Source organism: Branchiostoma belcheri, unplaced genomic scaffold (genome assembly GCF_001625305.1).
Source record: "Branchiostoma belcheri isolate BF01 breed outbred unplaced genomic scaffold, Haploidv18h27 scaffold71, whole genome shotgun sequence".
NCBI lineage: Eukaryota > Metazoa > Chordata > Leptocardii > Amphioxiformes > Branchiostomatidae > Branchiostoma > Branchiostoma belcheri.
In genome coordinates, this window is record NW_017804365.1 from 672,027 (window position 1) to 683,287 (window position 11,261).

An 11,261-nucleotide genomic window follows, 5' to 3' on the forward strand; every position below is an offset into this window, starting at 1 on the left:
GTCTTTTCTTTCATGTGTTTCAGTAAATAAAAGAAAAATGCATGTATGCTCTGTTGTGCAATAAAGCTTTGTTCTCTCTCTTAAGCCAGAAAAAGAAAAGCGTCTATGAAATTTGTCCCTCTGTTTTCGGAGACAACTGACATACTAAAACTGTCAAGAAAAAAGGCCTTGCGAAGGGCACACATTGCTTTGGGACCAGGCTCCTCAGGGCTAGCGCTGGATCAGACCTCAGCACGCGGCTAGCTACATTTGGGGTGGGGGTAGCCGAAGCCTTGCCTCCACACATCGGATGGGGCGCTCGAATATATTCAAAGGAAAGGTAACGTTAGCTCTGTTCCATATAGATCTAGCTGCATGCACATGTAAGGTCATTTCAGCCGCTTCTGAGGCCAGCCGAGACCGCTTTCGCTTTTGTAACACCTTTGATTATTGTGCTGTAGTGCGTACATAAATCGCAAGGTGGCGCTGCTACACTGTGACCGTTCTTTGTGGGGGAGGGCGAGCAGTACAAAATATTCCGTCTTCCAAGGAGGACTGCTTCAATGTCCAAACTTCCCAGATTGCTACCATACAGCAGACATCTGTCGGTAAGCCTAAAATCGTCACCTAGGCTTCCCGGCGTTGTTGTAGGGACCGCGAGGCAACTGTCGTGCTTTGTTGTACGCTCTGCCGGGCGGTGGAGTACAATGTCCGAGACAGCGGGCAGCGACAAGGGGAGGAGGGACAACAGACATGCGGGGGACGGGCAGGGCAGCCCGGTGGCCCAGGTCAGGCACTACCCGGGGACACACAGGAGCTCACCCGGGGAGGAGGGGCTCAAAGCACGAAGTAAGTCTCTAATCTTCACGTTTGCGTTGTTGAAATGAAACTAAGAACACCACATCCCTACCTGTGCAGTTTATAAGTTATGACGAGTCATATTTTCATATTTTCTAACGTAACGTCACAACATGTACAATGTATGATCGCAACATTCGCTGAGGTCAGAGAAAGGAAAATTTAAGAAATAACAGTATAGCCGTTCCCAGATCGATATAATATTATGAAGGACGTATAACAAATGTACATTTGACACCTACACCTGCATGTTGCAATGTACAATGATACAGGTACAAAGGTATTCTCATGTTTACCATCAGACAATATTATTTCACTACAGGTTAACTGAGGTCTCCAAACCTTTTAAGTTTAAGACTCATTGAAGACTATATCATAATATAATAGGCTTTAAAATGCATACATTGGATTTTACGAACAGTTTCATTTGCCATGAGTTCGCAATCAACTAGATAGTCATGAAAATATGATATTATATTTGTATAGAATGTGAAAACATTAACGTTATCTCTTATAGAATGTTCAACTTGGCAGAATGTAACGTTACAGCAGCTGCACACATAAGCCAGATTTTAAAAATTCTTTTCAATACGTCAGAATCTTTCCCATTGCAAACGATATCTTTTCTGACACAACAGTCCAAAACTATAGACGGGAATATGCTGAAGTGCTTTGCATGATAAAAATGAAATAATACACTAGAAAGGTAACATGTACAAAGCAAATGCATAATGTTTACCTTCGCATTTGGTCTGCTCTGTTAATACTTACTCAAATACATTAATAATATATATGGTCAGACAGGAGTATAAATCCCTCCTACTATAAAATTGCAACATTATGTAACCCAACACCAGTTACCATGGTGACAGACGTCAACAAATCATGTCATTGGCCAGGTCAGAGGTCAGTGTTTGGAACGGAAGAAGAAGAAATGTAGCAGAAACAATATGTTTTCCTTTGGTAAACATAATTAACAGTTTTCGTGCAGGTGCAACTTACATCTGCCAGTGTGCTATCTCACATTAGGTTGTGTATCTAGAGTCAATATTACCACTCATGAACACTGTTTGTTTCAGAACGATTCCTGGAGATATCCTTGGAGGAGAAGAGACTAGTGTACAAGTGTCGCGACAACTACAAAACCTTAAACGACGTCCCCACCTGGCCACAGTATAGGAAAGAACACAATATAGGTAATATTATTACCTTCGCCAAGAAGGTTATGTTTTCAGTAGCGTTTGTCTGTCTGTCCGTTTGTCTGTCTGTTTGTCCGTTTGTCTGTTTGTCTGTGAACAGCATAACTCAAGATGCTTAATATGCATTGTCATGAAACTTGGTAGGTGGGTAGGTCTTGATGAGATGTACAAATGATTAGATTTTGGATCCCCTGACGGCTTTTGTTGGTACTGCAGCAGAACTTCCAGTTTTGATATCTCGCGATCTGGACATGCTAGGGTACATGTATCTGGAAATTAAAGGTAGGCTGGGGCCCCATACTGGGCTACCTTGCAAGGCTACCAAAGTGTGTACAGGGGGGTTTCAGAATGATTTTGATTGCTCTATTCTGACGACAATTTCATGTGGTTTGCTCCTCCTCCAGGCCTACGGATTAAGCCCAAAGCTGACCCCAATGAGAAGTTTAATGAGAAGGTGTCTCTCTGGCGTGGTGACATCACCCAGCTGGAGATAGATGCTATCGCCAATGCAGGTACGTATTAACCAAGAAATTATTCAACCTCCTTGGTATCAAAGATTCTTCAGTCATTGTTTAAGGTGCCTTAGAATGCAGTTTCAGGGCTTGAAAACTGTGTCATCATGTCTAATTTGCATACAGTGCATACACTGACAAGGTAATATGCATGTTTTGATGACATTTTGTAAATCAATGTTTACGCTTCCTATTTTTGTTGTTTACAGCCAATGAAAGCCTACTAGGAGGTGGAGGAGGTAAGTTACTCGTCTGATGTGAAAATAATCATATGATATCTTGAAAGTTCATCAGTGTTGGTAGATTTTGATGCAGGTGTAAACTGTCATTTCCAACACAAGATATTGGAGTTTTTTTCGACTGTACTACTCTAGTCTTTGTCAAGTAGTGAGCAATCCACCGCTTCTGTGCCACAGACTTTCTGCAACTTATGATCCACTGTTCGCCGGGTCACATGTGTTTATAATCCGCAAAACGTGATGTCATAGAAGCAGTTGATTACTCATGCCTTGACAGAGACTGGAGTTGTACAGTTGAAAATTTGGGTATTACAAAAGTCTAATTTCTTGCGACAGAAATTACAGTTTAAACCTGCTTCATAATGATGATAATTATGTTTTTGTCTGATGCCTCAGCATAAAATATAATTGGGAAAATAACATTTCATCTTGTAGTGTTTTCTTTACACATAATCTGTTGTGCTATATTATGATGTTCCGTGACTGATACCCATCCCCCCCCTGTCCAGTTGATGGTGCGATCCACAGTGCTGCAGGCCCCACACTAGTCAAGGAGACCTCCACTCTGGGGGGCTGTGAGACGGGCCACGCTAAGTTGTCAGGGGGGCACAGACTACCAGCCAAATGTAGGATATCTGAGCAAGCATCTTCATTAAATACCAAAGTTGTTTTCCATTGTTTTTTGTACTTTAAAGATAAATACCAAATATGTAGCTTACAGGTAAAAATTGCATATTTCTGATACCAACCTGCACCTAACCTGTACTGGTCCATGTACTAGTACTGGGTACATGTACTACTATAATACATGTAGTTGTATGTGCATGGGTTGCATTTACTGTTGCCATTTATGAAGTATATATGTGCAAAAAAATGATGGCATTATGGTTTCTAAACAGTTTTTACTACGATCCTAACTTCCTAAATTCTGAGTGATGCAGGTAGTTTTCAAACTTACCTTCACTGGTGCGGAAAAATAGATCTTGAGCCCTGGGCAGGTATACAACGCTTTTGATACAGCATGCCCATATCAAGGATCGAACTTTAGCCATTGAAATGTAATCATTCAATGCTAACTCCCCCCACAGATGTACTACATGCCGTTGGACCCATAGGACAGAAACCAGACAAGTTGGAGGGATGTTATAAGGACTGCATGGCTCTGGCAAAGGAACACGGACTCAGATCTGTGGTAGGTCACTGCAGTAACACTTTGTGGCTGCCAATTTGACCATTGTTAATGGGTTTGTGCTTTTTTCAAAGATAACTGGTAATGAGAAATACTGTAGATACATGTAAAAATTTAATATAGAATTTACAACATGGTGTATTCTGTATCACCCAAGGTCCGATCCATATTGTATTTTATTTATGTCATGTCCACCTGAGAAAACACACATTGTAATGCAAAACGTGAAAGAAATTATAAAATTTGGTGTCCCTAAACAAAAAATTGAATCCAATATTCGAATTTGGAAGGTGGCACATGTCATGGAACTGAAATGATTTTAAAGTACTTTTGAAGCCTGACTGATAACTGTTAGAAACCCGTGTGATATGGCTAGTTATCACATGGGCCGGAACGCCCGTATTGTATGTTATCACGGCCTAGGTACTAAAATGACCCAATACTTGTTTGACATCACTGACGGTAACTAGATATTATTCCAATGCTATCAAATTGCTGTATATTACTTCTTCATATGCAATCTCCATTGCATCAGTTGCTATGTAATACATGTTTTGATATTGATATCTCATGTCTAATCTTTAGGCATTCCCCTGCATTTCTACTGGTATATTTGGTAAGAAATGTTTCCTTTTCAATAACCTTGCTTCATTTGTTGAGTATTATTATTCACTTTGAAGTTTGCCATTGTACAGAAATTATGATATTTTTTTCCCTCTTTCATCGTATTTTTCTCTCATTTTAGGTTACCCTAACTATCCAGCTGGGCAGGTTGCTATTGGTTACATCAGGAAATGGTTGGAGACGGGAGACAATGCAGATCACGTAAGGCTGCAGTTCATCAGTATTCAGACAGGAGGCATTGTTAACCTGTAGCATGTCTGCCTGTTAAAGTCTTCAGAATATTGAAAGCAATGGGTTTGTTGTTTACTATGTCACCCGAAGAGCATTCAAAGAACTTTGTGCTGCGATTGTAACAAAATTTGATGTAAATCAATTTCTTCTCAGCAAGCACAGTGGGTGTACGGAAAGTGTGGAACAGAACAAAATGGGATGAAATGGAACGAAATATGAAGCAAAATGAAACACTGTGGAACGTGAATACCAGCACAAAATACAAGGAAACAGAATGTTCCATTTCAGTCCATTTTGCATGTTCTGTACGCCGATGTACTCGTAAAATTTTGGATGAGGAAGCAATGACAAGATACGTTCCTCCGCAGATGGACCGTGTGATCTTCTGTGTGTTCCTTGAGAAGGATGTGCAGGTGTACGAGGAGCTTCTGCCGGCGTTCTTCCCAACAGAAGATGACGTCAAGGGAGACAAGGAAGCATCAGGAGAGACAGGTCTGAATATTAATGATATTTTTTATATTTACCAGTTTCAAGAAGAAAAACAGTGTTTTTTGCTTTGTTATGAATTTCTTCTAAGAATCTTCCAAACAAAGAAGGCCAGTGACTTGGAAGAGACTGGATTGCATTAATGTAACAAGTGGCAGGACAGACCTCCAGGGGCTGGTCACCATATATGGTGTTGGAATAAATTATGTAGCAAGCTGGCAGGACAAGCTCCAGGGGCTGGTCCTCATATACACATATGAACATGTTTTAGCACTGAGAGACTTTCAACCTCCTTGGTTTCAGTCAGACAATAACAGAGCAGTAGTTTTGTTGGCTAGACCATGTGATGGTAAATATTGTGTATTTGCTTTGCTAATATTACTTTCAAGTTTTCGTAATGACTTTGAGATGAGATGACTTGTAATATGTAAGTTGGTATGTTGATGACAATTGAACAGATACATTGATTATCTCAGTCAGTGGTTACTCTAATAACAGTTTTTACTTCCGTAACCCTGCTTTTTCAGGTTGCTTGCTGTGGTTGACCCACCCTGCTAATATATGGTTGCACCCTACTGATATGTGGTTGCTTTCCTTCCAGTCAGTTATTCCTATAATGAGAGTGTATAATATATTTCTGGTAACATGCTTGTATGATACCTGCCTTGATAGGTACATGTACATGTATGGTAATATATGGACACATTCTAATAACATGCAACAATCTCTAACCCAGAATTTCACCTTGAATTTCAGCTTCTTGTAAGGCTTATGAAGAAATAAGACTGTCAGTGTTTCTGTTAGTGTTTTGCCTCAAAACTAACCTCATTATGCATGTGAAATCTGCCAGATGTACACATGGAGGTTGCAGCTGCAGCTGTAGAAAGTAAAGATACACAAGGTGAGGACCAAAGACCTGCAGCTGCTGAGAAGCCATCAGATACTGAAGGTCAGCATGGCATAAGGAATCATGAATATTTGTACTCTCTAACCCCCTGTGTAACCTCCCCTTTCCTCAGGTGTACAGAAGTGCGAAATGGTTTGAAATGGTATGAAATGGAACGAAATAGAACTTTCTGTACACCGCTTTTCCTCTAATATGTACCTTTCTGTCTTGCCAGGTACAGTTGATTAACGTCCTACTCTTCTGTCCACTGTACTTATTGTCTTGTCTGTTGTTTATCTCTCACCTTCCAGCTTAATTCTACCAGAGTTTTGGAGAGGTAGGAATCAGTGTAACTTCAGTGTTGCTGAACTATCTTTGAATTGTTCTCATACCTTTCTCATGCCCTTTCAGCTTAATATATAAATGATCTCTACAACTGCATTGTTTCCAGTGTGCATGGTTGATGAAAGAGTGAGTTCTTGAAGAAGAGATATGCCAAAAAGCAGTTACTAGTACTCGAGAAACTGGATATGATTGTGGAAAAAATCATATCCAATCCGGTGATTTTCCAAAATCAGATCCAGTTGCTTGAGTAACTGCGTTTTGGCATACCTTATTACCTGGATGTCTAACCTCCATCGACGCTTGAAGAAAAGACTGTCTATTCTACCACAGCCTGTGAATTCAGTAACCAGCTCACTGCACTACTGTACATGTACTTCCTCCTGCTACTTACATACATGTGTTCTTTACAGTAACTGTGTAAATCTTGAGAGATTGCTGTGTGCATGTGCAGGTGCCCTATAACTGAGAGAAGTTACTGCAATTAATGGCAGTGTGTGTGCTGAAACTTTGACCAGCACATGGGTACAAAAAGTCTTAGATTATTGCAATGCTGCACAATCAAATGGCAACAGTCTGTCTTTAAGTTAATAACTAATGTATTGGCCTATGCATGACTTGATTCTGGAGATGAGTGAGTAAAGGCCCATAAGTTGGGAACAATTTAGTTATCGCTGAGCATGGGCCTTATTTTCCTTGACTTCCAATTGTGTGTATTTCTAAATCTTTTAAAAAGTTTTGTTATAAACAAATTACTTAGTACTTTTGTGTTTTTTAGTTGTTGCCTGTAGTTCTTGTCAACCATTTACAAGCAGTTATTTTCATAAGTTTATTGTAAATCTATAATTCATTAACATTCTGTGGTATATTTTTCTGTAAATGACACACTGTGAAGTCTAAGGCTGTCACTATTGAGAAACCAAGGTTTTTATGCTCACTGAGTTCACCAACTGTTAGTCCTAACAAGACCAGGCAATTTTGAATTAGTTTTACCTGCACTACAGTTTTTTCTTTACTTTCAATCTCCTTAGTACATGTAGCACCATTCTTAGTTTTACTAAGTTCACTTTTGCACTTTTCAGAAGCCAAGGAGACGGCAGCAGAGGAGGAACCAAAGAAGGGCAGCAGTGAGGGGGTCAAATCTGAGGACACGGCTCCTGAACCCATGGTGGCCGAACCTGAGGAAGTCAAGACATCGGAGGAGGAGAAACAAGATTCCGAGTTGTCAGAAAAGTCAGAAGCAGCAGCGGCGGCAGCACCCTAGGATAAAAAGAATGTCTTCTCATTTCTTTGCTAGTCAGACAGCTATCTCATTTCAAAAGCTGGAGAAATTCACCAATATTCCCAATTAGGTGTGAATGTTTCAGAGAAAAGCTTTGGGTGCAATGAGCGTCATCAAGTTTAATATACATGTACATGTACGGTCAAACTTGTCTAAGGCAGCCACCCAGGGACCCTATACAGACAAGTGGACTTCTTAGACAAACCACATAAGATTACGAAGACAGATTTCAGAGTTCATGTCCTCTTATTGTAGATAGACTGTCCCCATGAACTAACGTGCAGATGACCCAGCCCCATTTTGGTCTCTAGTCACCTTGAAACCCGACTCAAACTAGCTATTTTAAATCATTTATCGCTAAAAATCAATATGGCAAAGTTCTACCAATTGTCTGCATATAGATTTGGAAACCAGGCTACCAGCAAAATTTGGTCCTCAAATTGCAGGAAATAGCATTTTTAAGTGTCAAGATTTTAAAGTTTTACCAATTTAAGTAGTTTGCCCCAAGATCCCCTTAGGATTGTCGCAATTGGCACTCAACATGATGTTGCATGAAACAAAATTGAGATGACGGAAAAAAATTTCAAGCTAGCTAGAACACTGATATGGCTACACGCTTGAAAATAACGTGGTCATCATAGGCAGGGATTGAGGCAAGTGGGGTCCCAAAATAGTGCTGGTCGCGGTCGTTTTAGACAAGTGGGCAGTTTAGGCAACCTGCTTAATGCTTGTGTCTATGGGAAAACATTTTGGGACCAAGGAAAAGCAGTATTCTTGGCCAGACCGTCGACTTATATACAGGTGGTTGCTTTGGCAAGTTTGACTGTATTATGTATTATGTAGGTGCGCAGGAAAGCTTTTGAGTCTTCCACATAGAGGCAGAGGGTACCGGTTGCTTGGGTATGAACTGTGATGCTGCTTCTTTCATTTTTGCAGCTTGCCTGTAAGAGTAGAGACTACAACTGGATCAATTGTGGCTTACCTCAGTGTTGTATTTGACTTGCTCAGATGGAATATAATCCTACCCTATGAAGCAAGTTTAAACTGCAATTTCCAATGCAAAAAATTGGACTTTCGACTGTACAACTCCAGTCTTTGTCAAGGAATGAGCAATCCACTGCCTCTGTGACGTCACGTTAGGCAGATGATACATGTGACTCGGTGAATCATACCAGTAAGTTGCAGAAAGTCTGTGGCGCCCCCCGTCTTTGTTGACGTCACAGAAGCAGTGTATTCCTCATTCCTTGACAATTAAAGACTGGAGTGTGTGCGTCAAAATCTTGAGTGAGTCCAATTTCTTTTGATGGAAAATACTATTCAAACTTGCTTCATAATGACTTCTATACCAGAACAGATGAACTGTCAAGTTAACAATCATCATCACACTGTTTTGAGGAGAAATCAAAAATTAAAAAAAACAATGCTAACTGGTATGCTGCAAAGCAATCGAGACTGTCAGTGCAACTACTGAGATTAGATAAACAGTAGTCTGTTTTAGATTTAAATTTTAGTATCACCTAAAGTACATGTAGGACATCAGGCACCCAAAGCTATTTCAGGGCAGTAAAACTGGATTTCAAAGTCTCAATTTATCTGTATTTTTTATGGCATGTAGTAAGTTGAATCAACCCTATCCCATAGCATATTTGTTTGTTTGTTTTGCATAAGCGGTAAACCGCCATTAGGCGTAACACACCAGTTTTGTACATGTACGTACATGTACAAGCTGCGTAAGACAGGACTGTGAGGTTTAAACCACTCACACCGGGAAGGTCCCCTACTCTTTTCGATGTGCGATGGGTTCTTTAACATGTGTGGGGTGTGGCTCTCCCCAAACACGGGACCTCCATTTAATGTCCTATCCGAGGGACGTCCCTAACCGAAACTAGGTACTCATTTCCACCTGAGTGAAGTGAGGAAAGTCCTGTAAAGTGCCTTTCCCAAGAGCACAAGATGGAAAACAGTTGCTTGTTTTGTATCGTAGCTATAGGTTGGTTCTAGCTATCTATTGGTAATACCAAAAAAAATCATAAAATAAATAAAAGTAGTTTGATTCCTCACATAGCTTGTTTTTTGGCTATTTCAAATTTTCAAGCATGAATTGAAGACAAAAATGTGCTATAAAGAAATGGCAGTAAATGTCAATATTAGACAAATTTGCTCATCGATCCAGGATATTTTTCGTTTTGCCGCCCTGAAATAGTATTGGATGCAATCAAACATATCCACAGCAAGATTCATTTGAATGTGAATTATCCAAATTGATGTGGGTAGCTTGAGACGAAATGTTCTCTTACAATCTTGCTTTTAACCACTGGCCTATGGTGAGTGCACATTCAATATTGTTCCAAATGCTGTCTTGGAGAGTAAAACAGCCTAGACTACTACTCTCCTAACACACACTGAATATTTTCTGTGAATATTTGTGTAATGTACTTCAGGAATCCCAAAGGGAGTTTATAGAACGTATTCAAGACTAATTAATGCATGATCAAGGTAGATGGTGTACATGTGTGTGTTGTAGTGGTATCTACTTCTAGTTGTCACTTAAGTTTTTGTTGAAACTTGAGATCTGTAATTACCGGTAGTCTAATCATTATGCCAGTATTTGTTGCGATGATTTTATCAGTGATTCTGGCTTGAAACTTCATCATGCATCTAATCTCCATATTGTATGTGTAAATCTAAGCCTGTCAGTGTGTATGTATTCAATTCATTAAAAGTGACCAACACTCATCAGTCATGTCTCTGTGGACTTTGTTTTGGGGTACAAGTAAGGCCACAGTAAGTAATTTTTATGGATGACATTTTACATTTTTTTTGCACGTACCACTGAAATCCTACTACTAGTATCAGGAACTAAATTTGTGTTTTCATGAAGTGTCTTGACGGTGAAGCGAAATGAATATTGAGAAAAAACGCAGACAGAAATAAGTGATATGCACAGTACTGTATTCTGTGTTTTTAGTCTGTTCATTGTGAGTTACAAAGTGGCATGTTATACAGTTGATGCTGCATAGAAGCATCTATCATATGAAACATTTTGTGGCTTGAGAAACAAGTGATACCAGAAACATTTGCACACTAAGTACATCTTAACAGGAAGGAATGCATTTTTCTTGAGTGAATCTTGTGTCAATCTTGAGTCAACCTTTTGCAATCAGATATTCTACTAGGGTTGGTGGAAAAAATGGTCCAGTCTGGAACGGTTGGGGTGGAAAAAGCAGTCTAGAATGGTTGAGCGACCAGACTGGACCGGTTTTTCCACCAACCATCTACTGACCAGTGTGCATGAGTCACAAACATCAGTATATGTACATGTACCAAAAAGTTCAGGCTAGAAGTTAATTATTTATGTACAGAAAAAAAGTGACAATCTTTTCAACGATGATGGGGACATTAATAAGCTGAGTAAGGAATGTCGAAAGTAGGGT

At 39.8% G+C, this 11,261-nt stretch overlaps 1 protein-coding gene across 2 annotated transcripts; it reads left to right on the forward strand.

Moving 5' to 3' along the window:
- The first annotated feature begins 453 nt into the window (after positions 1 to 453).
- Positions 454 to 8,881, forward strand: LOC109484923 (O-acetyl-ADP-ribose deacetylase MACROD1-like). Of its 2 annotated transcripts, XM_019788278.1 has the most exons (11): positions 456 to 828; positions 1,917 to 2,033; positions 2,441 to 2,548; positions 2,758 to 2,787; positions 3,297 to 3,413; positions 3,876 to 3,979; positions 4,562 to 4,592; positions 4,722 to 4,801; positions 5,200 to 5,323; positions 6,168 to 6,266; positions 7,628 to 8,881. In XM_019788278.1, the coding sequence occupies exons 1-11, from the start codon at positions 543 to 545 to the stop codon at positions 7,807 to 7,809; spliced, it is 1,278 nt and encodes a 425-aa protein (XP_019643837.1). In that variant the 5' UTR covers positions 456 to 542; the 3' UTR covers positions 7,810 to 8,881. The 2 variants fall into 2 exon arrangements, with proteins under 2 accessions (XP_019643838.1, XP_019643837.1); XM_019788279.1 differs by lacking the exon at positions 6,168 to 6,266 and having other exon boundaries at positions 454 to 828.
- Positions 8,882 to 11,261: the final 2,380 nt, after the last annotated feature.